The sequence below is a fragment of the Podarcis raffonei genome, chromosome 13 (assembly GCF_027172205.1).
Source record: "Podarcis raffonei isolate rPodRaf1 chromosome 13, rPodRaf1.pri, whole genome shotgun sequence".
NCBI classification, from domain to species: Eukaryota; Metazoa; Chordata; class Lepidosauria; order Squamata; family Lacertidae; genus Podarcis; species Podarcis raffonei.
This window is the reverse complement of record NC_070614.1, coordinates 29,450,445-29,478,317: the sequence shown is the minus strand read 5'-3', so window position 1 is coordinate 29,478,317 and position 27,873 is coordinate 29,450,445. Positions and strand designations below refer to the sequence as shown.

The following is a 27,873-nucleotide window of genomic DNA, read 5'->3' as shown; positions in this document are numbered from 1 at the left end:
ATTTTCATGAATGACTTAGACCAGGCTTGGTTTCACCAATGACCAGGCTTGGTTTCACCAATGATTTCACATTGGCCCAATGTGATATATAAGGCAAAGTCAGTAAGAAGTACAATGGAAGCAGGGAAGAACTTTAATTCCCTTCCTTCCACAACTGCCAGTCTGGATAGGCCAGTCAGGCCAGAGCTATCAAGCAAGCTGTCACCACACCTGCTTAGCACCCTCTGCCCCCAGATAGGGGTGATTTTCCCCAGATAGGGAGGACCCAAGGTAGGTAATGAGCAGGGAAGACCTAACCTTCCAGGCTGTACTCTGAGCCCAATGTGGCTTTCTTTTCTTCATCATTCCCCAATTAAAACACTAATAGCATGACTCCGAAATGGTTTAGACACATTAGAAGAAAATTTCCTTTGAGTTTGGTCGAAATAGACAAAGGAGCTGAAAATAAGAAAAACAAAATATCGCTATGTGATATCAGGAAAGAAACACTCCTAACAATGGGATGGGTTCACATCCAAGTGCTGTTGCTGGCTTCCATTTTGTTTGTATGAATCACTCAAAGTGATATGCAAAAATTAAAAGCAAATATTATAAGTCAATATTAAGCAAAGGGGAAAAAAGAAACACTAACAGTGCACTTCAGTACATTTCTGCTCAGAAGTAAATTCCCTTGAGATCAAAAAGGCTCACGTTCAGGTAGGTGGATAAAGGATTGAAGCAAACAAATCATGCACTAAAGTGGTGACATGCAGCAAACCAGCAAATGTGTACAGAGACCTGTGCATGTCCATACAGTCATATGTCCCTTTGAGCAAAGGACTGTCACAATGGATACCTGAATAACCTTAATAACGCATGTAGCCACTCCAACCGTCATTCATTGTGATCTGTTTTGGAGCACAGCTCCCAGGGGGAAGAATATGGGAGAATAAAACATGGCCATTGTGGCTGGTGAAGAGGCAAATACATTGTAAGCAGCCTAAGATCCCTGCCTTCTATCAGTGTGGCTGAAAAATCACTAGTGCCACTGGTGAGTCAAGAGCAGAGAGCTGGGTGTGACCTTCCAGGTATTCCGTAAGTACGAGATTATTTTCTTTTGAAGGCTTTGGCATGTTTCACTCTTATTACACTCCTCATGATTATTTCTTGGACAATGATTATTTTTCAAGTTTGATGCATTTCTTAAGGAACAATCCTACCAAAGGTTGGCACTTATAATCCTATTTTTAATAAAGAAAATGATTATTATATCAATTGCCTTTTCAGTGAAATCGTTCAATGATAATTAAAATAAAACTTCCCCATATTAAGAAGACATGGAAGCTATAGGCATAATTTATTATAAGATCACTTCTAAATCCTATTGATTTCAGTTAAGTACTTTATTCTATTCCAGCACTGAAAACAATAAGGCTTAAAACTGATGTAGCTACATCACCTATTTATCATATAAAATTTACACAAGATAACAGTAGTTAAAAACAAGTCATCAACTTATATTCCACTCATTCTTCAAAGAGTTCATGAAAGCTTAAATATAATCCATAGAAGGTATAATATGAAGGTGTAAAGGGAATTGGGGTTGCTTGTGCCTGGCTAAACCTTTCCCTGGCTGGACAGCCCTTTCTCCATGGCTGTGTCAGTCGCTGGCAGAATCCATCAGTGGGCATTTTCTGAACTTCTTCCAACATAGAAGCTCTTTGACCCCAAGTCTCCTCCTAGCCTCCCTGCGCGGAAGTCTCCTGCGCAGAGTGGGCGTGCCCAACGGAGGTCCTGGGCTCTCCCCGCTGGTCTCTGTGGAAGAGTCTTGGAGCCCTCTCTCCACAGTTCCCCCTTGCTTCCTGGTGTCACTCCTATTTCCTTCCTCAAAGGAAGTTCTCTCTCTCTCCCTGCTGGTCCCTTCTCCTGCATCGTTGGGGAGCCTTACCTCCACTCTAGGCTCCGATGGCAGTTCCCTGACAGAAGGCAATGCTAGAACCAGACCTGAGTAACTTGTTTTAGAAATATGCTATGTGACTTTGGATCATTCCCTGATCTGCTAGGAACTCTTATAACAGAGTTCCACATATACATTATATAAAAATATTTTGGAGGACCAATCATAGCCTAAAATCATGTACATTATGTTCTTTTTCCAGGATGCAGAACAGAAAAGAACACATTCTACAAAACAGTACAGCACCAGCTAAATTCATCCTCCTGGGTCTTTCTGATGATCCAAACCTGCAAAGTGCATTATTCTTCACTTTCCTGACACTTTATATCATCACTCTGGCAGGAAACCTTCTCATCATTCTTCTGACATTGGTTGACTCTGCCCTCCACACTCCCATGTATTTCTTCCTAAGAAACCTGTCTTTTCTGGAGATCTGCTACACATCAGTCAATGTCCCTAAGATGCTGGCAAACCTCCATTCTGGAAATAAATCCATCTCCTTCATCGGATGTGCTCTGCAGACCTACTTTGATTTCTTCCTTGGTGGGTCAGAATGTTTCCTTTTGGCCTCAATGGCCTATGATCGATATGTTGCCATTTGTAAGCCCTTGCACTATCACGTCCTGATGAGCCAAAAAGTTTATACTACTTTAGCTGTGGCATCTTGGCTAAGTGGGTTTCTGATGTCCTTTGGTCACACCAGCATGGTGTTTACTGTCTCCTACTGTGGCTCCAATGTGATCAATCACTTTGTCTGTGACATCCCTCCTTTGCTGAAATTGGCTTGTGGGGACACCTCAAGGGTTGAAATTGCAGTCTTTGTGGTGGCTATGATTTTTGTGACTTTTCCTTTTATCCTGATCTTGATGTCTTATGCTGGCATTATAACCACCATTGTGAAGATCTCGTCCTCAGAGGGTCGGAAGAAGACCTTCTCCACCTGCTCTTCACACCTCATTGTGGTGACCTTGTTCTATGGTTCTGCTTGTATTACATATTTGAAGCCCAATTCCACTTACTCACCAAACACTGACAAATTTCTCTCCCTTTTCTATACTGTTATTGGTCCCATTTTGAACCCTCTCATATACAGCTTGAGGAATAAAGAGGTAAAGGGTGCCTTTAAAAGAATTTGGGATAGAAGACCCTTTCGGTGATAAAAATGAACTGACATATTGTGGGAGTTCCAAAATAGGTAGGGACTTGTACCTCCTAATTTCTGAAAGCATTAGCTTGGATCCAGAATGATTTAGTAGACCTGTGGTCCCCTTAAAATTAATGGGATTAAGTTAATTATGCTTTAATATATGATCCTTGATTTAAATGGGAATTTAATTCATTTGACCTTGCCTGTATCTCCCTAACAACTCAAACAGTGGGATAATTCATAGTAAATAAATTTGTGTGAGGAAAGATTGTGCTTCCCTCCTAGTGAAATCTCCAAAAGATATCTCAGTGAGGGTTGAAGATTCCTCCTAAACAATTTGTACAGTGGTACCTCGGGTTACATACTGTCAGCGCTGCCCAAGGTCCCAGCTCACACAAGACCAACGCTGCTTCTTGCTCAAGTTTAAAAGTCTTTATTGAAGTTCAGTCTCATTTCCAGACGTGCAGCGCGCAACGCTACATCTATCCGTCAGATCGTAGAAGTCCCATCTGAATCTCCGCCCCCCTGACACCAGCTTAAGATTCTAGCTTTACTCCACCTCTTCCTCTGTTCCTTCTTTCTCTGGGTCCTTCTGCTAGTCGGAGTCTCTGCCCTCCGAGATTCTTCTGACGCTGATTCTCCCGACTCCTCCCCCCCCCCTCTTTCGGGCTTTAGGACCTGGCTCCCAATCCGGGTCTTCTGCTGTCCCGCGCTCCTCCACATTTGAACTTGGCGCGCGCGCGCAGCCTCCCACTTTCCTTCTGACCGTTACACTTGTGTCACTGCTCCCCCTTTCGGGGAGGCTAGCTGGACCTGGCCTTCCCTCCTTCTCCCCACTCCCCGATGGAGGAGAAGATGGTCCTGACTCACGTGACTCTTCCCCCCCACTGTGCTCTGGTGGGGAAACTGGCCCTACTCCTCCGCTGCTCCTTTGGGACTCCCCTCTGGTTCCTTGTTTATGGATCGTCCCTCCTGGGATTCGCCTCGCCCTTACCATAGGCGCCCTCTCCTGGGAATCTTCTGATTCGCTGGAGAAGCTCATGGAATCTCTCGGTCCACTGTCATATTCCCCTACGCTCCCCTCTGATTCCTCTCCTCCGCTCTCTATCTGCTCTCTCCCCTGCTCTTCTGCTCCTGAGCCTCTGACACATACGCTTCAGGTTACATACACTTCAGGTTGCAGACTCCGCTAACCCAGAAATAGTACCTCAGGTTAAGAACTTGGCTTCAGCATGAGAACAGAAATCGTGCTCCAGCAGTGCGGCAGCAGCAGGAGGTCCCATTAGCTAAAGTGGTGCTTCAGGTTAAGAACAGTTTCAGGTTAAGTACAGACCTCCGGAACGAATTAAGTACTTAACCCGAGGTACCACTGTATTGGGGAATGGATGGAAAACTATTGGGGGAAGTGTGAATCATCCTCGATTAAGCTTGGAACCTAATATAACTTAATATGAAAGTCATTCTCTGTCAGAAAGTTTCCTGCCCCTTCATCCTCAACCATTGGAGCCGAAGGGTAAATCACAAGCTTTGTCTGCAAAAGGTCCCATGTTCAGTCCAGGCAGGGCTGGGAAAGATTTTTTCCTGAAACTCTGGGGAACTTCTCCCAAGCTGCATTCAGAGGTGGGGTTTATTGCATGAGTTTTTCCGGTTATGATGCTAGTGCAGCCTTGTATTGGGAAGGTTTTTTAAAATGTTTAATGTTTTATTATGTTTTTATATATATTCGAAGCCACACAGAGTGGAAGGGGCAACCCTGTCAGATGGGCAGGGGATTGATAATAACAATAACAATAACAATAATAATAGGGTGTCCTTGTTTTCATTGGAGACATGTTGGAGGGTCTGAAATCAATGCTGCTACTTTGCACAGAATTATACCCAAAGTCTGATTGTAGGTAGCTGCAGTGAGTTAGGTCCTGCAGGAGGTTGCACCAGTTGGCCCTCAGGGTCCCTTCCAACTCTACGATTCTATGATACTATGATAGCAAGGCATGGGGTAACCTGTGGGCTTATTTCTATTGTTATTGTTGAACTACCATTTGTCCTCTTACTATCTGCTTAGCTCTTAATAAACTTCATCCAAATAACTGTCTGGATTATCGTGTGTATTGTTGCAAGACCCAAATGGAATTTTTCACTTATGTGTCTACAACATTTTGGAGTCATTCTACATGTGTTAAGATTGGAGTCTGCCAAAGAAGAGAAAGCTACATTGGGCTCAGAAAAGATCCAAGAAGGCTAGGTGCCCTCTGCGTCTCCCCTCCTCATTTACCTGCTTTGCATCCTCCGAAATCACCCATTTGGCTGCAGAGGATATTAAGCAGATGGGGGAGGGGCAGCTAACTTGCTAGTTCTGGTATAACTGACCTACACCCAGACTGATAGTAGTGGAAGGAAGGGAACAAAATTTCTCCCCCCCCCTTTCACTGTACCTTTTACGAACTTTGTTTTGTACACCAAATTGTGGTAACTACAACCTTTATTGGTGAAACCAAGGCTGGTCTTAATCATTCAGGAAAATCACCCCTGTAGCCCTTTCAAAAACTTATAATTGTGGTGAAGAAATGGGCGGAATGACTGGCGCAGCTGTAACTTAAACAGCAAACCACGCCCCCGCCAAGCCGCCCGGTTGGGTGGCCGCCCGGGGGGGGCGTGGTGCGCCAGCCAGGTGACAGAGGGTGATGCTGGAATCGCGTCCCGTCCACAACACCTCCCCTCCGGAAGGAGGAGAGGCCTTGCCAAGGTAGAATATGTAAATCTATCAACGATCTATCTATCTCTCTATCTATCTATCATCTATCTGTCTAATCAAAAACATCTCGCTCTTGGAAGAAAAAGTAAGGATTTTAGTGGTCCAGTTTGCTAGTAAGGTCAGTTCTTGATGACCTGTTTATTTAGCATTTATGCTGATTTCTTGTTACAAAGTTTATGGCAAGGATAGGTGTCACCCACCCTTTCCAGAAATTGTCTGCAATTTAAAGCTTCTTTTCTTTTCTTTTCTTTTTTTTAAAGAATATTTATTAAGTTTTCCAATTTTAAGACAAAACAAACAAACAAAACAAACAGAAACATTAAACAAAAGCATTAGATTCATAAACCATACTTTTAAATAACAAATTTCTCAGACCTCCTCATACTTCTCCTTCTTGTATCCCAATTAAGATTATTTGTTCAGCAAATCCTTCATTTCAAGCATTACAGCTTGTAACATTACCTTATTTTACAAACCCTTTTCCCCCCCGTCTATGTTCTTATATATCATTGCAGCTAGAAACCTCTCAATTTCAATCCAACACCATCTAACTTTCTTAAATTTTACAATATTTCTGTAAATAGTCCTTGAATTTTTTCCAATCTTCTTCAGCCGACTCTTCTCCCTGGTCTCGGATTCTGCTCGTCAATTCTGCCAGTCCCAAAAAGCTTCTTTTCTGAATGCCTCCACATCACCTCCTCCAGAGCTTCCTCGTGAAACAACACTCTTTAAAGTTGAATGGGAGTGAATGTCAAACCTCAGAAAACCCAAATTGACATTTGCCCTGATTCTGCCTGGAAGAGTGGGTTTTCATGGGGAAAGCGCTGGCATGGGGGCGGGGAACCAAGGACACAGAGACTTAAAACCTGGATTTGTGCCTGGTAAATGCTACCACTATGTGGATTTGTAACTGGCTGACTGACCGAACCCAAAGGATGCTCATCAATGGTTCCTCTTCATCCTGGAGAAGAGTGACTAGTGGGGTGCCACAGGGTTCTGTCTTGGGCCCGGTCTTATTCAACATCTTTATCAACGACTTGGATGATGGACTCAAGGGCATCCTGATCAAATTTGCAGATGACACCAAACTGGGAGGGGTGGCTAACACCCCAGAGGACAGGATCACACTTCAAAACGACCTTGACAGATTGGAGAACTGGGCCAAAAAAAACAAGATGAATTTTAACAGGGAGAAATGTAAAGTATTGCACTTGGGCAAAAAAATTGAGAGGCACAAATACAAGATGGGTGACACCTGGCTTGAGAGCAGTACATGTGAAAAGGATCTAGGAGTCTTGGTTGACCACAAACTTGACATGAGCCAACAGTGTGACGCGGCAGCTAAAAAAGCCAATGCAATTCTGGGCTGCATCAATAGGAGTATAGCATCTAGATCAAGGGAAGTAATAGTGCCACTGTATTCTGCTCTGGTCAGACCTCACCTGGAGTACTGTGTCCAGTTCTGGGCACCACAGTTCAAGAAGGACACTGAGAAACTGGAACGTGTCCAGAGGAGGGCAACAAAAATGGTCAAAGGTCTGGAAATGATGCCTTATGAGGAACGGCTAAGGGAGCTGGGCATGTTTAGCCTGGAGAAGAGGAGGATAAGGGGTGATATGATAGCCATGTTCAAATATATAAAAGGATGTCACATAGAGGAGGGAGAAAGGTTGTTTTCTGCTGCTCCAGAGAAGCGGACACCGAGCAATGGATCCAAACTGCAGGAAAGAAGATTCCACCTAAACATTAGGAAGCACTTCCTGACAGTGAGAGCTGTTCGACAGTGGAATTTGCTGCCAAGGAGTGTGGTGGAGTCTCCTTCTTTGGAGGTCTTTAAGCAGAGGCTTGACAACCATATGTCAGGAGTGCTCTGATGGTGTTTCCTGCTTGGCAGGGGGTTGGACTCGATGGCCCTTGTGGTCTCTTCCAACTCTATGATTCTATGATTCTATGATTCTATGAAATGATGGGGAACTGAGCATTAATTCTTGTTTGTTTGCAGGAGGTTATACAATGTGGTCAAGAAAGTGTTTTCCCATTACTGTATATTTGTTGGAATCAATCTGTCTCAGAGGACAATCAAACCACTGAATTGGCAGAAATGAATGGATGTTCTGGGCTGCTCAGGTGACAAGACCCCCTTCTCAACCTCACTGTTGTGGTCGAGAAAAAGCACCAATACATTTGACACCACCTTAACTGCCAGAGTTGTCCCAGAAGACAGCTTCTGGGAACAACAGGTAACAGCTGAGTGAAGGGTAGGGACCAAAGGGAAACAAACTACGCAAGAACAATCATGTGTGTACCAACATAGGTACTACCCCTCCCCACCCCATTCACCCCATGCAAGGGGTTGGACTAGATGACTCTTATGTCCCTTCCAAATCTACAATTCTATAATTCTATGTGTGCACAGCCATATGGCCCATAGAACAAAGAATGAAGGGCTTTAAAGTCATCTTAATAGAAATATCACAATGGATAACTGAATAGCTACATAAATGCATCTGCCTGATCAGTGAATAATTCATTGTGATCTGTCTTGGAGCACAGCTCCCAGAGGGAAGAATCTGGCATAATAAAATTTAGTGAAGAGGCAAATACACTGAAAGCAGCCTAAGATCACTATGTTCTATAACTGTGGCTGAGAAATCTCTAGTGCAACTAGGGCATCAGGAACAGAGAGCTGGGTGTGACCTTCCAGTGTTCAGTAAGTACCAGATTGTTTTCTTTTGAAGCCTTTGACATGTTTCACTCTGAAGGAACACACTTTGTAAATTCTTTCTCTTGAATGATACTAAATTATTTTTGGACAATGTTTATTTTTCTAGTTTGATGCCTTTTAATAATGTTATTTAGGAACAATCCTACCAAAGGTTAGCACTTGCTATGTTTAATAAAGAAGATTATATAGATGGAAATGAATATATAGATGGAAATTTCAGAGAAATATCTTTTATGATTATTAAAAAATTCTTCCCCATATGAACAAGACACAGAAGCTGTAGGTATAATTTGGAATTTTTATTATAAGATCACTGCTAAATCCTATTGATTCTAATCAAGTTAAACACCTCAGTATGTGCCTTTGAATCATTCCCTGATCAGCTAGGCAGTCCTTGAACAGAGTTCCACATATAATCTATATAAAGAGATTTTGTATAGCCAAACAATCATATCCTAAATGGTAGTAATCAGTTCTTTATGTTCTCTTTCCAGGATGCAGAACAGAAAAGAACACATTTTACAAAACAGTACAACACCAGCTAAATTCATCCTCCTGGGTCTTTCTGATGATCCAAACCTGCAAAGTGCATTATTCTCCACTTTCCTGGTACTCTATATCATCACTCTGGCAGGAAACCTTCTCATCATTCTTCTAACATTGGTTGACCCTGCCCTCCACACCCCCATGTATTTCTTCCTAAGAAACCTGTCTTTTCTGGAGATCTGCTACACATCAGTCAATGTCCCTAAGATGCTGGCAAACCTCCTTTCTGGAAATAAATCCATCTCCTTCATCGGATGTGCTCTGCAGACCTACTTTATATTCTTCCTTGGTGGGTCAGAATGTTTCCTTTTGGCCGCAATGGCCTATGATCGATATGTTGCCATTTGTAAGCCCTTACACTACCACGTCCTGATGAACCAAAAGGTTTATACTACTTTAGCTGGAGCATCTTGGTTAAGTGGGTTTCTGATGTCCTTTGGTCACACCACCATGATGTTTACTCTCTCCTATTGTGGCTCCAATGTGATTAACCACTTCTTTTGTGACATCCCTCCTTTGCTGAAATTGGCTTGTGGGGACACCTCAAAGGTTGAGATTGCAGTCTTTGTGGCGACTATGATCTTTGGGACTTTGCCTTTTATCCTGATCTTGATGTCTTATGCTGGCATCATTACAACCATTTTGAAGATCTCATCCTCTGAAGGTCGGAAGAAAACCTTTTCCACCTGCTCTTCACACCTCGTTGTGGTGACCTTGTTCTATGGTTCTGCTTGTATTACATATTTGAAGCCCAATTCCACTTACTCACCAAACACTGACAAATTTCTCTCCCTTTTCTATACTGTTATCGGTCCCATTTTGAACCCCCTCATATACAGCTTGAGGAATAAAGAGGTAAAGGGTGCCTTTAAAAGAATTTGGAATAGAAGACCCTTTCGGTGATAAAAATGAACTGACATATTGTGGGAGTTCCAAAATAGGTAGGGACTTGTACCTATTAATTTCTGAAAGCATTAGCTTGGATCCATAATTTTTTATTAGAACTGTGGTCCCCTTAAAATTAACGGGATTACGTTAATTATGCTTTAATATATGACCCTTGATTTAAATGGGAATTTAATTCATCTAACCTTGCCTGAATCTACCTAACAACTTAAGCAGTGGGATAATTTATAGTAAATAAATTTGTGTGAGGAAAGATTGTGGTTCCCTCCTAGTGAAATCTCCAAAAATCCCCCAAAAGATATCTCAGCGAGGGTTGAGGATTCCTCCTAAACAATTTTTGTTGGGGAATGGATTGAAAACTATTGGAGGAAGCGGGAATAATCCTCGATTAAGCTTGGAACCTAATATAACTTAATATGAAGGTCATTCTCTGACACAAAATTTCCTGTCCCTTCATCCAATACCATCGGAGCCCAAGGGTAAATCACATGCTTTGTTTGCAAAAGGTCCCATGTTCAGTCCAGACAGGGCTGGGAAAGTTTTTTCCCCCTGAAATTCTGGGAAACTTCTGCCAAACTGCATTCAGAGGTGGGATTCATTGCATGAGTTTTTCCGTTCTGATGCTAGTGCTTCTGTCCCAATTTCTAACATCCCTTTTGCACTTCAATAGCAGCTGCATTCCAGAATTGTGTTTTTTTAAAAACAACAACAACAACAACTTGCTTCTCCACCATGCTGCATTAGATTTTAAATGGCAGGAAAGAATTACGTATATGCAGGGATACTGCACACATTTTGTCACATGAACTCACAATGCAATAATTCCCTCTCTTTGGACTTCTCCTAGCATGCTTCTGTTCCAGAGGTGTTTCCATTTCTCTGAATCAGCCAGTACAAAGAACCCCAAACCCATATTTTTTCTGTATTAATTTCCAAAATTTGCAGAGACTAAATTAGCACTGATTGGCATCCGCCTGGCTACTGACTGCCTTGTGATTGTCTGGGCAGTGCCAGATATCATGCAAGACCTACTTGGATCAAACCTCTTGGAAGTGAACTGTTGCCATATAGCCCATTGTCTCTCAACATCCCTCATATAACTTGACCATCACAGACCCTCCATGTTTTCCTCTTTTTTTACAAGGACAGTCCTGGACATACAGAAGCTGTCTCAGTTTCTGATTTGATCCCAGAATGCCCCACTTTTCGTTAGAATGTCCCTATTTTCACAGGAGAAATATTGCGTGTATGGAGATAGGCAACCCCCGAGCCAATTAGATAAGTAACTATAGAGTCTTTAGAATATATCTGACGATATCTGTACAGGGAAGTTTTTAAACATTTTATTCAGTTTTTATATATGTTGAAAGCTACCCAGAGTGGCTGGGGCAAGCCAGTCATATGGCCAGGAGATTTATAATGATAGCAGCAGCAGCAACAAGAACAACAAGAACACTAAAGATAATAATAATAATAATAATAATAATAATAATAATAATAATAATAGAAGATGTCCCTCTTTTCATTGGATAAATATTGGGGGGGTCTGCAATCAATGCTGCTACTTTGCACCGAATGAGACCTAAAGGCTGATTGTAAGTAGCTGCAGTAAGATAGGTACTACAGGAGGTTGAACCAGTTGACCCTCAGGGTCCCTTCCAAGTCTACGATTCTATGATACTATGATAGGCAGGTATGGGATAACCTGTGGGTGGATTTTTTTATATTTTATTTTTTGTTGAAGCAACTTTCTGTCTTCCATTTGTCCTCTTACTTTCTGCTTAGCTCTTAATAAACTTCATCAAAATAACTGTGTGGATTATTGTGTGTATTGCTGCTGGACCCAAAGGGAATTTTTCACTTATGTGTCTACAACATTTCAGAGTCATGCTACATGTGTGAAGATTGGAGTCTGCCAAAGAGGAGAAAGCTACATTGGGGTCAGAGAAGATCCAGGAAGGCTAGGTGCCCTCTGTGTCTCCCCTCCTCATTACCTGCTTTGCATCCTCTGAAATCACCCATTTGGGGGCAGAGCATGTTAAGCAGGTGGAGGGGAAGCTTACTTGCTAGTTCTGGCTTAGCTGGCCTGCACCCAGACTGACAGCGGTGGAAGGAAGGGAACAAAGGTTCTCCTCACTCTTTCCACTGTACCTTTTGCCTACCTTTTTTGTATGCCAAATGGTGGTAACTACAACTTTTATTGGTGAAACCAAGCCTGGTCTCAGTCATTCAGGACAATCACCCCTGTAGCCCTTTCAAAGACTTATAATTGCCAATGTAGAATATGTAAATCTGTCTGTCTGTCTATCTATATCTATCTATCTATATCTATCTATCATTTGTCGCAGGGACACGGGTGGTGCTGTGGTCCGAACCACTGAGACTCTTGGGTTTGCCGATCTGAAGGTTGGCGTTTCGAATCCCTGTGATGGGATGAGCTCCCCTTGCTCTGTCCCAGATCCTGCCAGCCTAGCAGTTCGAAAGCATACCAGCGTGAGTAGATAAATAGGTACTGCTAGTGCAGGAAGGTAAACAGTGTTTCTGCACGCTCTGGTTTCCATCTTGGTGCCCCTTGCAGCCGAAGCAGTTTAGTCATGCTGGCCACATGACTCAGAAAGCTGTCAGTAGATAAATGCCAGCTCCCTCGGCCTGAAAGCAAGATGAGCGCCACAACCCCATAGGCGCCTTTCACTGGACTTAACCATCCAGGGGTCTGTTACCTTTTACCTACCTACCTAACTATCATTTCTATCTATCCATCTATCTGTCTGTCTGTCCGTCTTTCTATCTATCGTCAGCTTCGTCCCAGAGCTGACAGAGACTGGGAATGAGAACAGACAAAGAGAGATAAGGACACTGGAATGTGAGCTGGAATGTGAGAGGGAGGAGGGACAGCCTAGCTGCATGGCTTCAGGGAACAGAGAGCAGGCAACAAATAGCAATGGTAACCTGATCCCTGAGCATAGTGAGCAAAGAAAGGGGAGCCAGAGCAGAGATACACAAAATAGCAGTCTGAGCTCAGAAAAAGAGGGAGGGAGGCCGGGAATAGCCAGCCCAAAAACTCAAAGGTGTGAAAAGGCCAGTGAAAGGAGGGGGAAAGAGCGAAAGCGAAAGGGCTTTTCCCCGTTGTAGGAAGAGGAAGGGGTGGACTTTAGACTCGGCAACTGCAAACTTGGAGTCAGAAACGGAGTGAAGGAGTTCCGGAGTGATTTACGTGTTTGAGCAATAAACCTGAGATAATTACTACCAGTGTCTCGCTTCTGTGGGAGAGCCAAGCCATTACTTTATCTATCTATTTTCATCTATCTATCATCTATCTATCTATCTATCTATCTATCTATCTATCTATCATCTATCTATCTATCATCTATCTATCAACAAACAAATCTCTCTCTTGGGGGGAAAAGGATGTTACTGGTCCAGCTTGATATTAAGGTCAGTTCGAGATGGCCTGTTTATTAAGCATTCATATTGATTTCTTTGTACAAAGTTTGTGGCAAGCTTAGGCATCTTCCACACTTATCCTTTCTCCACACTTTCCAGACAGGGTTGAAAGTTTAAAGCTTCCTTTCAGAATGCTTCCACATTACCTTCCCCAGAGCTTCCTTGTGAAAATCCACTCTTCAGAGTTGAATTGGAGCAAGTTTCAAACCTCGGAAAAACCAAATTGACATTTGCCCTGATTCTGCTGGGAAGAGTGGGTTTTCATGGTGAAAGCTCTGGCATAGGGGAAAAAATCCCACAAGGATGCAGAGATTTAAATCTCGGACCTGTGCCCGGAAAATGATGGGGAAAAGGTTAGTATAGATAAACCCTTAGACAACATCAGGTATTTACTGAGCATTAATACTTGTTTGTTTGCAGAAGGTTATACAACTTGGTCAAGAAAGTGTTTTCCCATTATATTTGTTGGCCTCAGTCTGCCTCAGGGGATAATCAAACCACTGAATTGGCAGAATTGAAGGGCCCTCCCCTGGACACAAGCCTGAGCAGTGTGTATTGATGTTCTGGGCTGCTCAGATGACAAGACCCCTTTCTCAACTTCACAGATGTGGTCGAGAGGAAAACAGCAATACATTTGGCACCAGCTTAACTGCAGGAGTTGTCCCAAAAGACAGCTTCTGGGAGCCACAGGTAACAGCTGAGTGGAGGGTGGGGACCAAAGGGGAACAAACTACACAAGAAGAATCATGTGTGTACCAACAGAGGCACTACCTGTCCCAAACCCATATGCCCCATGCAAGGGGTTGGACTAGATGACCCTTGGGTCCCTTCCAACTCTACAATTCTATAATTCTATGTCTGCATAGCCATATGCCCCATAGAACAAAGGATGAGGGGCTTTAAATTTAATATAATAGAAATATCACAATGGATAACTGAATAGCTACATTAAAGAATCTGCATGATCAGTGAATTATTTATTGTGATCTGTCTTGGAGCACAGCTCCCAGAGGGAAGAATCTGGCATAATAAAATTTAGTGAAGAGGCAAATACACTGAAAGCAGCCTAAGATCACTACCTTCTATAACTGTGCCTGAGAAATCTCTAGTGCTGCTAGGGTGTCAGGACAGACAGCTGGGTGTGACCTTCCAGGGTTCAGTAAGTACCAGATTGTTTTCTTTTGAAGCCTTTGACACATTTCACTCTGAAGGAATACACTTTGTACATTCTTTCTCGTGAATGATACTAAATAATTTCTGACAAAGTTTATTTTTCAAGTTTGATGCCTTTTAATGATGTTACTTAGGAACAATCCTACCAAAGGTTACACTTGCTATGTTTAATAAAGAAAATGATTATTATACAGCCTGGCAGTCATTGAACAGAGTCCATATATAATCTATATAAAAAGATTTTGTATAGCCAAACAATCATATCCTAAATTTATCAGTTCTTTATGTTCTTTTTCCAGGATGAAGAACAGAAAAGAACACATTATACAAAACAGTACAGCACCAGCTAAATTCATCCTCCTGGGTCTTTCTGATGATCCAAACCTGCAAAGTGCATTATTCTCCACTTTCCTGGTACTCTATATCATCACTCTGGCAGGAAACCTTCCCATCATTATTTTGACATTGGCTGACCCTGCCCTGCACACCCCCATGTATTTCTTCCTAAGAAACCTGTCTTTTCTGGAGATCTGCTACACATCAGTCAATGTCCCTAAGATGCTGGCAAACCTCCTTTCTGGAAATAAATCCATCTCCTTCATCGGATGTGCTCTGCAGACCTACTTTATATTCTTCCTTGGTGGGTCAGAATGTTTCCTTTTGGCCGCAATGGCCTATGATCGATATGTTGCCATTTGTAAGCCCTTACACTACCACGTCCTGATGAGCCAAAAAGTTTCTATTACTTTAGCTGTGGCATTTTGGCTAAGTGGGTTTCTGATGTCCTTTGGACTCACCAGCATGGTGTTTACTGTCTCCTATTGTGGCTCCAATGTGATCAACCACTTCTTTTGTGACATCCCTCCTTTGCTGAAATTGGCTTGTGGGGACACCTCAGGGGTTGAGATTTCAGTCTTTGTGGCAACTATGATTTTTGTGACTTTTCCTTTTATCCTGATCTTAATGTCTTATGCTGGCATCATTACAACCATTTTGAAGATCTCGTCCTCTGAAGGTCGGAAGAAGACTTTCTCCACCTGCTCTTCACACCTCGTTGTGGTGACCTTGTTCTATGGTTCTGCTTGTATTACTTATTTGAAGCCCAATTCCACTTACTCACCAAACACTGGTAAATTTCTCTCCCTTTTCTATACTGTTATTGGTCCCATTTTGAACCCTCTCATATACAGCTTGAGGAATAAAGAGGTAAAACATGCCTTTAAAAGAATCTGGAGTAGAAAGCCTTTTGGGTGATAAAAATGAACTGACATAACTGTATTGTGGGTGTTCCAAAATAGGTAGGGACTTGTACCTACTAATTTCTGAAAGCATTAGCTTGGATATGGAATGATTTAGTTGAACTCTAGTCCCCTTAAAATTAACGGGATTAAGTTAATTATGCTTTAATATTTGTCCCTTAATTTAAATGGGAATTTAATTCATATAACCTTGCCTGTATCTACCTAACAACTCAAACAGTGGGGTAATTTATAGTAAATAAATTTGTGTGAGGAAAGATTCTCGTTCCCTTCTAGTGAAATCACCAGAAATCCCCCAAAAGATATCTCTGTGAGAGTTGAGGATTTCTCCTAAACAATTTGTGTTGGGGAAGGATGGAAAACTATTGGGGGATTTACGGACAATTTGAAAAATAATTGTGAAGAACAGACGACGTTTGTAGGGTTGCAAGAAGTTTTGTGAGGAGAATTATTAGAAGTATTGTAAAAATGGACAAGGGGGAGGATGATTTGTTAAGAGATGTAAAGGCAATATAAAGTTAAGAAATGCATAAGAAGTGGTTAAAATGGTGGATCATCACAGGTGCTGATGGAAGTCTAAAAAGATTGTATAAGTGATAAGTTTTGTGGTACATTTTATGATTTATATGTTAAAATTAATAAAAAATATTATTAAAAAAAGGAAAACTATTGGGGAAGTGGGAATCATCCTTGATTAAGCTTGGAACCTAATATAACAATACCTCTGTCAGAATGTTTCCTGTCCCTTCATCCATTTCCATCGCAGCCCAAGGGTAGATCGCATGCTTTGTATGCAAAAGGTCCATGTTTAGTCCAGGCAGGGCTGAGAAAGAATTTTCCTAAAACTCTGGGGAATTTATGCCAAGCTGCATTCAGATGTGGGGTTTATTGCATGTGTATTTCCGGTTATGAAGCTAGTGCTTCTGTCCCAATTTCTAACATCCCTTTTGCACTTCAATAGCTGCTGCGTTCCAGAACTGTGGGTTTTTGTTTTTTAAAAAAAATGCTATTCTACCATGCTGCACTAGATTTTAAATGGCATGAAAGAATTATATGCAGGGGTACTGCCCACATTTTGTCACATGAACTAAAATGCGATAATTTCCTCTCTTTGGACTTTCCTAGCATGCTTCTGTTCCAGAGGTGTTTTCATTTGTCTGAATCAGCTAGTACAAAGAACCCTAAACCCACCTTTTTTCTGCATTAATTTCCAAAATTTGCAGAGACTAAATTAGCACTGATTGACATTCCCCTGGCTACTGACTGCCATGTGATTGTCTGGACAGTGCCAGATATCATGCAAGACCTACTTGGATCAAACCTCTTGGAAGTGAACTGTTGCCATATAGCCCATTGTCTCTCAACATCCCTCATATTACTTGACCATCATAGACCCTCCACATTTCCCTTTTTTACAGGGATAGTCCAGGATTTACTGAAGCTGTCTCAGTTTCTGATTTGATCCCAGAATGTTCCACTTTTCCTTAGGATGTCCCTATTTTCATTGGAGAATTGTTGGAGGGATGGAGTTAGGCCATCCCCGAGCCAATTAGATTAGTAACTATAGAGCCTTTAGAAGATATCTGAATGTTGCCCTGTATAGGGAATTTTTAAAACTTTTTATTCAGTTTTTATATATGTTGGAAGCCACCCAGAGTGGCTGGGGCAACCCAGTCATATGGGCAGGTGATTTATAATGATAGCAGCAGCAGCAACAACAACAACACTAATGATAATAATTAATTAATTAATTAATTAATTAATTAATAATAGTAATAATAATAATAATAATAATAATAATAATAATAATAGAAGATGTCCCTCTTTTCATTGGAGAAATGGCAAATGGCAGAAAACCATGGCTAAAAAGGCCACCTCTATTGGTCTGTCACCCCCCCAACTGTATTACCTGGGTTATGAAGGCACCCAAAAGATGTTAAAGCAAAGATTATGGGATAATGCACACAGTGACTTGCGATCTCGATCAAACGCAGTCTGTAGTCTGCTGGCAGTAGGAGTACAATATGGATATGTCTTTAAATTAACATCTTACATTAAAAACCTGACAGTACCAAACTATCGAAGGCTTTTCACCAAAGCCAGACTAAATGTCTTTCCTTCTGCAGTGTTGGATGGCAGGTTGAGAGGAATTCCCTACCAGGACAGACTTTGCTCGTGTCCTCAAGACATCGATTCCATAAATCATATTCTGTTTCATTGTGCGAAGGCCAGGGCTGGACTGATACTACCCTTGTTGGTACCTTTCCCGGGAAAATCAGAGGCTCACTATGTCAGGTTCCTATTGGAAGACCGGACGATTGCTAGAACATTAGCAGTGGCAAAGTTTTTATCGGTGGTTGCAAGAACAAATGAACCCTATATTCTGAACAAAATGCTTGTTCAACCTGGAGGTAGGCTTTATGAATTGTGTATTGCTTTGTAATTATTTGTTGGGTCTGTGGACCGTAATAAAGATTGATGATGATGAAATATTGGAGGGTCTGCAATTAATGCTGCTACTTTGCACGGAATGAGACCCAAAGGCTGATTGTAAGTAGCTACAGTAAGATACGTCCTGCAGGATGTTGAACCAGTTGACCTTCAGGGTCCCTTCCAAGTCTAAGATTCTACAATACTATGATAGGCAGGTATGGGATAACCTGTGGGTGGATTTTTTATTCTTTTATCTTGTTGAAGCAACTTCCTGTCTTCCATTTGCCCTCTTACTTTCTGCTTAGCTCTTAATAAACTTCATCAAAATAACTGTCTGGATTATCATGTGTATTGCTGCCAAACCCAAAGGGGATTTTTCACTTATGTGTCTACAACATTTTAGAGTCATGCTACATGTGATAAGATTGGAGTCTGCCAAAGAGGAGAAAGCTACATTGGGGTCAGAGAAGATCCAGGAAGGCTAGGTGCTCTCTGTGTCTCCCCTTCTCATTACCTGCCTTGGATCCTCTGAAATCACCCATTTGGGGGCAGAGCATGTTAAGGAGGGGGAGGGGAGGAGATTACTTGCTAGTTCTGGCTTAACTGGCCTACACCCAGACTGACAGCGGTGAAAAGAAAGGGACAAAGATTCTCCCCAATCCTACCACTGTACTTTGTATGCCACATGCTGCCAACTACAGCTTTTATTGGTGAAACCAAGCCTAGTCTCAGTCATTCATGAAAATCACCTCTGTAGCCCTTTCAAAGGCCAATGTAGAATTTCTTTCTTTCTTTCTTTCTTTCTTTCTTTCTTTCTTTCTTTCCTTCCTTCCTTCCTTCCTCCCTTCCTTCCTTCCTTCCTTCCTTCCTTCCTTCTTTCTTCTCTTTCTCTAACGGTCAATCATCTATCTATCTATCATCTATCTATCATCTATCTATCTATCATCTATCTATCTATCTGTCTATCTATCATCTATCTATCATCTATCTATCATCTATATACCTATCATCAAACACATCTCTCTGTTGGGGGGGAAAGAATTTTAGTGGTCCAACTTGCTACTAAAGTCAGTCCTAATTTACCTGTTTATTGAGCATTCATACAGATTTCTTTGTACAGTTTGTGGCAAGGTTATGCATCATCCACACTTACCTTTTCTCCACACTTTCCAGACATTGTCTGCAATTTAAAGCTTCTTTTCTGAATGCATCCACACCACCACCTCCAGAGCTTTCTCGTAAAAACACACTCTCTTTAAAGTTGAATTGGAGCAAATGTCAAACCTCAGAAAACCCAAATTTACATTTGCTCTGATTCTGCCTGGAAGAGTGGGTTTTCATGGAGAAAGCTCTGGCATGCGGGGTGGGGGGTGGTGGGGAGAGACCAAGGACACAATCTCAGATTTGTGTTTGGAAAATGATGGGGAACTGAGCATTAATTCTTGTTTGTTTGCAGGAGGTTATACAATGTGATCAAGAAAGTGTTTTTGCATTACAGTATATTTCTTGGCATCAGTTTGTCTCAGAGGACAATCAAACCACTGAATTGGCAGAAATGAATGGATATTCTGGCCTGCCCAGATGACAAGACCCCCTTCTCAACCTCACTGATGTAGTCAAGATGAAACAGCAATACATTCGGCACCAGCTGAACTGCAGGAGTTGTCCCAGAAGACAGCTTCTGGGAACCACAGGTAACAGCTGAGTGGAGGGTGGGGACCAAAGGAGAAGAAACTACTCCAGAAGAATCATGTCTGTACCAACAGAGGTACTAGCCCTCCCCAAACACCCCATACACCCCATGAAGGGGGTTGGAGTTGATGACACTTACGTCACTTCCAACTCTACAATTCTATAATTCTATTTCTGCACAGCCATATGCCCCATAGGACGAAGGATGAAGGGCTTTAAAATCATTTCAAAAGAAGTATCACAGTGGATAACTGATTAGCTACATTAATGAATCTGCCTGCTCAGTGAATAATTCATTGTGATCTGTCTTGGAGCACAGCTCCCAGAGGGAAGAATCTGGCAGAATAAAACATGGTGAAGAGGCAAATACACTGAAAGCAGCCTAAGATCACTATGTTCTATAACTGTGGCTGAGAAATCTCTAGTGCAACTAGGGCGTCGGGAACAGAGAGCTGGGTGTGACCTTCCGGGGCTTCAGTAAGTACCAGATTGTTTTCTTTTGAAGCCTTTGACATATTTCACTGTGAAAGAACACACTTTGTACATTCTTTCTCATGAATCATACTAAATAATTTCTTGGACAATCTTTATTTTTCAAGTTTGATGCCTTTTAATAATCTTATTTAGGAACAATTCTACCAAAGGTTAGCACGTGCTATGTTTAATAAAGAAAATGATTATTGTACAGCCTGGCAGTCATTGAACAGAGTTCCACATATAATCTATATAAAAAGATTGTGAGGACAAAAAATCTTACTCTATCTTCATCAGTTCTTTATGTTCTCTTTCCAGGATGCAGAACATAAAAGAACACATTCTACAAAACAGTACAGCACCAGCTAAATTCATCCTCCTGGGTCTTTCTGGTGATCCAAACCTGCAAAGTGCATTATTCTCCACTTTCCTGGCACTCTATATCATCACTCTGGCAGGAAACCTTCTCATCATTCTTCTGACATTGGTTGACCCTGCCCTCCACACCCCCATGTATTTCTTCCTAAGAAACCTGTCTTTTCTTGAGATCTGCTACACATCAGTAAATGTCCCTAAGATGCTGGCAAACCTCCTTTCTGGAAATAAATCCATCTCCTTCATCGGATGTGCTCTGCAGACCTACTTTGATTTCTTCTTTGGTGGATCAGAATGTTTTCTCTTGGCCTCAATGGCCTATGATCGATATGTTGCCATTTGTAAGCCCTTGCACTACCACGTCCTGATGAGCCAAAAAGTTTATATTACTTTAGCTGTGGCATCTTGGCTAAGTGGGTTTCTGATGTCCTTTGGACACACCAGCATGGTGTTTACTGTCTCCTACTGTGGCTCCAATGTGATCAACCACTTCTTTTGTGACATCCCTCCTTTGCTGAAATTGGCTTGTGGGGACACCTCAAGGGTTGAAATTGCAGTCTTTGTGGTGGCTATGATTTTTGTGACTTTGCCTTTTATCCTGATCCTGATGTCTTATGCTGGCATTATTTCAACAATTTTGAAGATCTCGTCCTCTGAAGGTCGGAAGAAGACCTTCTCCACCTGCTCTTCACACCTCGTTGTGGTGACCTTGTTCTATGGTTCTGCTTGTATTACATATTTGAAGCCCAATTCCACTTACTCACCAAACACTGGCAAATTTCTCTCCCTTTTCTATACTATTATTGGTCCCATTTTGAACCCTCTCATATACAGCTTGAGGAATAAAGAGGTAAAACATGCCTTTAAAAGATTCTGGGATAGAAAGCCTTTTGGGTGATAAAAATGAACTGACATAACTGTATTGTGGGAGTTAAAAACAGGTAGGGACTTGTACCTACTAATTTCTGAAAGCATTAGTTTGGATCCAGAATGATTTAGTAGACCTGTAGTCCCCTTAAAATTAATGGGATTAAGTTCATTATGCTTTAATATATGCCCCTTGATCTGAATGGGAATTTAATGCATATAACCTTGCCTGTATCTACCTAACAACTCAAACAGTGGGGTAATTTATAGTAAATAAATTTGTGTGAGGAAAGATTCATATTCCCTCCTAGTGAAATATCCAGAAATCCCCGAAATGATATCTCTGCGAGAGTTGAGGATTTCTCCTAAACAATTTGTGTTGGGGAATAGATGGAAAACTATTGGGGGAAGTGGGAAACATCCTCGATTAAACTTGGAACCTAATATAACAATATCTCTGTCAGAATGTTTCCTGTCCCTTCATCCATTCCCATCGCAGCCCAAGGGTAGATCGCATGCTTTGTAGGCAAAAGGTCCCATGTTCAGTCCAGGCAGGGCTGAGAAAGAATTTTCCTAAAACTCTGGGGAATTTATGCCAAGCTACATTCAGATGTGGGGTTTATTGCATGTGTGTTTCCGGTTATGAAGCTAGTGCTTCTGTCCCAATTTCTAACATCCCTTTTGCACTTCAATAGTTGCGCATTCCAGAACTGTGGGTTTTTGTTTTTTTAACAAAATGCTATTCCATCATGCTGCACTAGATTTTACATGACAGGGATACTGCCCACATTTTGTCACATGAACTAAAATGCAATAATTCCCTCTCTTTGGACTTCTCCTAGCATGCTTCTGTTCCAGAGGTGTTTTCATTTGTCTGAATCAGCTAGTACAAAGAACCCCAAACCCACATTTTTTCTGCATTAATTTCCAAAATTTGAAGAGTCTAAATTAGCATTGATTGGCATTCCCCTGGCTACTGACTGCCCTGTGATTGTCTGGACAATGCCAGATATCATTCAAGACCTACCTGGATCAAACTCTTAAAAGTGAACTGTTGTCATATAGTCCATTGTCTCTCAACATCCCTCATACAAGTAATATGACCATCATAGACCCTCCACATTTCCCTTTTTTACAGGGATAGTCCAGGATTAACTGAAGCTGTCTCAGTTTCTGATTCAAACGCAGAATATTCCGCTTTTCCTTAGGATGTCCCTATTTTCATTGGAGAAATGTTGGAGGTATGGAGTTAGGCAACCCCCGAGCCAATTAGATAAGTAACTCTAGAGCCTTTAGAAGATATCTGAAGGTTGCCCTTTATAGAGTTTTTAAACATTTTATTCAGTTTTTATATATGTTGGAAGCCACCCAGAGTGACTGGGGCAATCCAGTCATATGGGCAGGAGATTTATAATGATAGCAGCAGCAGCAACAGCAGCAGCAGCAGCAACAGCAACAACAACACTAAAGATAGTAATAATAAATAATAATAATAATAGAAGAAGATGTCCCTCTTTTCATTGATGAAATATTGGAGGGTCTGCAATCAATGCTGCTACTTTGCACAGAATGAGACCCAAAGGCTGATTGTAAGTAGCTGCAGTAAGATAGGTACTACAGGAGGTTGAACCAGTTGACCCTCAGGGTCCGTTCCAAGTCTAAGATTCTACAATACTATGATAGGCAGGTATGGGATAACCTGTGGGTGGATTTTTTATTCTTTTATCTTGTTGAAGCAACTTCCTGTCTTCCATTTGCCCTCTTACTTTCTGCTTAGCTCTTAATAAACTTCATCCAAATAACTGTCTGGATTATCGTGTGTATTGTTGCCAGACCCAAAGGGAATTTTTCACTTGTGTGTCTACAACATTTCAGAGTCATGCTACATGTGATAAGATTGGAGTCTGCCATGGAGGAGAAAGCTACATTGGGCTCAGGGAAGATCCAGGAAGGCTAGGTGCTCTCTGTGTCTCCCCTTCTCATTACCTGCCTTGGATCCTCTGAAATCACCCATTTAGGGGCAGAGCATGTTAAACAGTTGGGGGGGGGGACTTACGTGCTAGTTCCGGCTTAACTGGCCTACACCAAGACTGACAGCGGTGGAAAGAATGGGACAAAGGTTCTCCCCACTCCTTCCACTGTACCTTTTACCACTGTACTCTGTATGCCACATGCTGCCAACTAAAATTTTTATTGGTGAAACCAAGCCTAGTCTCAGTCATTCATGAAAATCACCCCTGTAGCCCTTTCAAAGGCCAATGTAGAATTTCTTTCTTTCTTTCTTTCCTCCTTCCTTCCTTCCTTCCTTCCTTCCTTCCTTCCTTTATCTATCTATCATCAATCTATCTATTATCATCTAACATCAAACACATCTCTCTGTTGGGGGAAAAAAGAATTTTAGTGATCTAGCTGGTTACTAAAGTCAGTTCTAAATTACCTATTTATTGAGCATTCATACAGATTTCTTTGTAGTTTGTGGCAAGGTTAGGCATCATCCACACTTATCTTTTCTCCACAATTTCCAGACATTGACTGCAATTTAAAGCTTCTTTTCTGAATGCTTCCAAACCAGCACCTCCAGAGCTTTCTCATAAAAACACACACTTGAAAGTTGAATTGGAGTAAATGTCAAACCTCAGAAAACCCAAATTTACATTTGCTCTGATTCTGCTTGGAAGAGTGGGTTTTCATGGAGAAAACTCTGGCATGCGGGGGTGGGGGTAGGGAGGAGAGACCAAGGACACAATCTCGGATTTGTGTTTTGAAAATGATGGGGAACTGAGCATTAATTCTTGTTTGTTTGCAGGAGGTTATACAATGTGGTCAAGAAAGTGTTTTCCCATTACAGTATATTTGTTGGCATCAGTCTGTCTCAGAGGACAATCAAACCACTGAATTGGCAGAAATGAATGGATATTCTGGGATGCCCAGATGACCAGACCCCCTTCTCAACCTCACTGATGTAGTCGAGATGAAACAGCAATACATTTGGCACCAGCTTAACTCCAGGAGTTGTCCCAGAAGACAGCTTATGGGAGCCACAGGTAACAGCTGAGTGGAGGGTAAAGACCAAAGGGGAAGAAACTACCCCAGAAGAATCATGTCTGTACCAACAGAGGTACTAGCCCTCCCCAAACACCCCATACACCCCATGCAGGGGGTTGGAGTTGATGACACTTAGGTCACTTCCAACTCTACAATTCTATAATTCTATTTCTGCACAGCCATATGCCCCATAGGACGAAGGATGAAGGGCTTTAAAATCATTTCAAAAGAAGTATCACAGTGGATAACTGATTAGCTACATTAATGAATCTGCCTGCTCAGTGAATATTTTATTGTGATCTGTCTTGGAGCACAGCTCCCAGAGGGAAGAATCTGGCAGAATAAAACATGGTGAAGAGGCAAATACACTGAAAGCAGTGTATACCTTCTATAACTGTGGCCAAGAAATCTCTAGTGCAACTAGGGCGTCAGGAACAGAGAGCTGGGTGCGACCTTCCAGGGCTTCAGTAAGTATCAGATTGTTTTCTTTTGTAGCTATTGACATATTTCACTGTGAAAGAACACACTTTGTACATTCCTTCTCATGAATGATACTAAATTTTTTCTTGGACAATGTTTATTTTTCAAGTTTGATGCCTTTTAATAATCTTATTTAGGAACAATTCTACCAAAGGTTAGCACGTGCTATGTTTAATAAAGAAAATGATTATTATATAGTCTGGCAGTCAATGAACTTAGTCCCACATATAATCTATATAAAAAGATTGTGTATAGCCGAACAACCTTACTCTAACTTCATTAGTTCTTTATGTTCTCTTTCCAGGATGAAGAACAGAAAAGAATACATTCTACAAAACAGTACAGCACCAGCTAAATTCATCCTCCTGGGTCTTTCTGATGATCCAAACCTGCAAAGTACATTGTTCTCCGCTTTCCTGGTACTCTATATCATCACTCTGGCAGGAAACCTTCTCATCATTCTTCTGACATTGGCTGATCCTGCCCTGCACACCCCCATGTATTTCTTCCTAAGAAACCTGTCTTTTCTGGAGATCTGCTACACATCGGTGAATGTCCCTAAGATGCTGGCAAATCTCCTTTCTGGAAATAAATCCATCTCCTTCATTGGATGTGCTCTGCAGACCTACTTTGTATTCTTCCTTGGTGGGTCAGAATGTTTCCTCTTGGCCTCAATGGCCTATGATCGATATGTTGCCATTTGTAAGCCCTTACACTACCACGTCCTGATGAGCCAAAAAGTTTATATTACTTTAGCTGTGGCATCTTGGCTCAGTGGGTTTCTGATGTCCTTTGGACACACCAGCATGGTGTTTACTGTCTCCTACTGTGGCTCCAATGTGATCAACCACTTCTTTTGTGACATTCCTCCTTTGCTGAAATTGGCTTGTGGGGACACCTCAAAGGTTGAGATTGCAGTCTTTGTGGTGGCTATGATTTTTGTGACTTTGCCTTTTATCCTGATCTTGATGTCTTATGCTGGCATTATAACAGCCATTTTGAAGATCTCATCCTCTGAAGGTCGGAAGAAGACCTTCTCCACCTGCTCTTCACACCTCATTGTGGTGACCTTGTTCTATGGTTCTGCTTGTATTACATATTTGAAGCCCAATTCCACTTACTCACCAAACACTGACAAATATCTATCACTCTTCTATACTGTTATTGGTCCCATTTTGAACCCCCTCATATACAGCTTGAGGAATAAAGAGGTAAAACATTCCTTTAAAAGAATCTGGGGTAGAAGACCTTTTGGGTGATAAAAATTAACTGACGTATTGTGGGAGTTCCAAAACAGGTAGGGACTTGTACCTACTAATTTCTGAATGCATTAGCTTGGATCCAGAATGATTTAGGAGAACTGTGGTCCCCTTAAAATTAATTGGATTAAGTTAATTGTGATTTAATATATGACCCTTGATTTAAATGGCATTTTTCATCATCTAACCTTGCCTTTATATACTGGTACCTAACAGCTCAAACAGTTGGATAATTTATAGTAAATAAATTTGTGTGAGGAAAGATTGTGGTTCCCTCCTAGTGAAATCTCCAAAAATCCCCCAAAAGATATCTCTGTGAGAATTGAGTATTCCTCCTAAACAATTTGTGTTGGAGAATGGATGAAAACTATTGGGGGAAGTGGGAATCATCCTCAATTAAGCTTGGAACCTAATATAACTTAATATGAAAGTCATTCTCTGACAGAAAGTTTCCTGTCCCTTCATCCAATACCATCGGAGCCGAAGGGTAAACTGCATGCTTTATATGCAAAAGGTCCCATGTTCAGTCCAGGCAGGGCTGGGAAAGATTTTTTCCTGAAACTCTGGGGAGCTTCTGCCAAGCTGCATTCAGATGTGGGGTTTATTGCATGTGTTTTTCTGATTATGATGCTATGATATGATGCTTCTGTCCCAATTTAGAACATCCCTTTTGCACTGCAATAGCAGCTGCATTCCAGAACTGTGGTTTTTTTGTTTTATGTTTTTTTAAAAAATCCGTTCCCACCATGCTGCACTAGATTTTAAATGGCAAGAAAGAATTATATGCAGGGCTACTCTCACATTTTGTCGCATGATCTCACAATGCAATAATTAGCATGCTTCTGTTCCAGAGGTGTTTCCATTTGTCTGAATCAGCCAGTACAAAGAACCACAAACCCACCTTTTTCCTGCATTAACTTCCAAAATTTGCAGAGAGTAAAATTAGCACTGATTGACATTCCCCTGGCTACTGACTGCCTTGTGATTGTCTGGACAATGCCAGATATCATTCAAGACTTACCTGGATCAAACCTCTTGGAAGTGAACTGTTGCCATATAGCCCATTGTCTCTCAACATCCCTCATATTACTTGACCATCATGGACCCTACACACTTCCCTTTTTTAAGATTTACAGAAGCTGTCTCAGTTTCTGATTTAATCCCACAATGTCCCACTTTTTCTTAGGGTGTACCTATTTTCACTGGCGAAATATTGGGGGTATGGAGTTAGGCAACCCCCGAGCCAATTAGATAAGTAACTGTAGAGCCTTTAGAAGATATCTGAAGGTTGCCCTGTATAGGGAAGTTTTTATTCATTGTTTATATATTTTTACATTTTATTCAGGTTTTATATATGTTG

At 41.5% G+C, this 27,873-nt stretch overlaps 4 protein-coding genes and 1 pseudogene across 4 annotated transcripts; all 5 read left to right on the top strand.

Annotated features, from left to right (window-relative positions):
- The first annotated feature begins 2,139 nt into the window (after window positions 1-2,139).
- On the top strand, window positions 2,140-5,325 carry LOC128400372 (olfactory receptor 10A7-like). The gene is made up of 2 exons (XM_053362553.1): window positions 2,140-3,078; window positions 5,293-5,325. The coding sequence occupies exons 1-2, from the start codon at window positions 2,140-2,142 to the stop codon at window positions 5,323-5,325; spliced, it is 972 nt and encodes a 323-aa protein (XP_053218528.1).
- Window positions 5,326-9,055: 3,730 nt separating this feature from the next.
- LOC128400371 (olfactory receptor 10A2-like) lies at window positions 9,056-10,023 on the top strand (annotated as a pseudogene).
- Window positions 10,024-14,929: 4,906 nt separating this feature from the next.
- LOC128399645 (olfactory receptor 10A7-like) lies at window positions 14,930-15,883 on the top strand. The gene has a single exon (XM_053361285.1). The coding sequence runs from the start codon at window positions 14,930-14,932 to the stop codon at window positions 15,881-15,883; it is 954 nt and encodes a 317-aa protein (XP_053217260.1).
- Window positions 15,884-20,806: 4,923 nt separating this feature from the next.
- On the top strand, window positions 20,807-21,760 carry LOC128399544 (olfactory receptor 10A7-like). The gene has a single exon (XM_053361111.1). The coding sequence runs from the start codon at window positions 20,807-20,809 to the stop codon at window positions 21,758-21,760; it is 954 nt and encodes a 317-aa protein (XP_053217086.1).
- Window positions 21,761-25,559: 3,799 nt separating this feature from the next.
- On the top strand, window positions 25,560-26,513 carry LOC128399530 (olfactory receptor 10A2-like). The gene has a single exon (XM_053361089.1). The coding sequence runs from the start codon at window positions 25,560-25,562 to the stop codon at window positions 26,511-26,513; it is 954 nt and encodes a 317-aa protein (XP_053217064.1).
- Window positions 26,514-27,873: the final 1,360 nt, after the last annotated feature.

Bases quoted from the DNA above. Each gene is read 5' to 3' on its own strand.
- LOC128399544 (XM_053361111.1), top strand. From the start codon at position 20,807: ATGCAGAACATAAAAGAACACATTCTACAAAACAGTACAGCACCAGCT.
- LOC128399645 (XM_053361285.1), top strand. From the start codon at position 14,930: ATGAAGAACAGAAAAGAACACATTATACAAAACAGTACAGCACCAGCT.
- LOC128399530 (XM_053361089.1), top strand. From the start codon at position 25,560: ATGAAGAACAGAAAAGAATACATTCTACAAAACAGTACAGCACCAGCT.
- LOC128400372 (XM_053362553.1), top strand. From the start codon at position 2,140: ATGCAGAACAGAAAAGAACACATTCTACAAAACAGTACAGCACCAGCT. The intron at 3,079-5,292 runs AGACCCTTTCGG...GAAGAGAAAGCT, and splicing joins TTAAAAGAATTTGGGATAGA to ACATTGGGCTCAGAAAAGAT.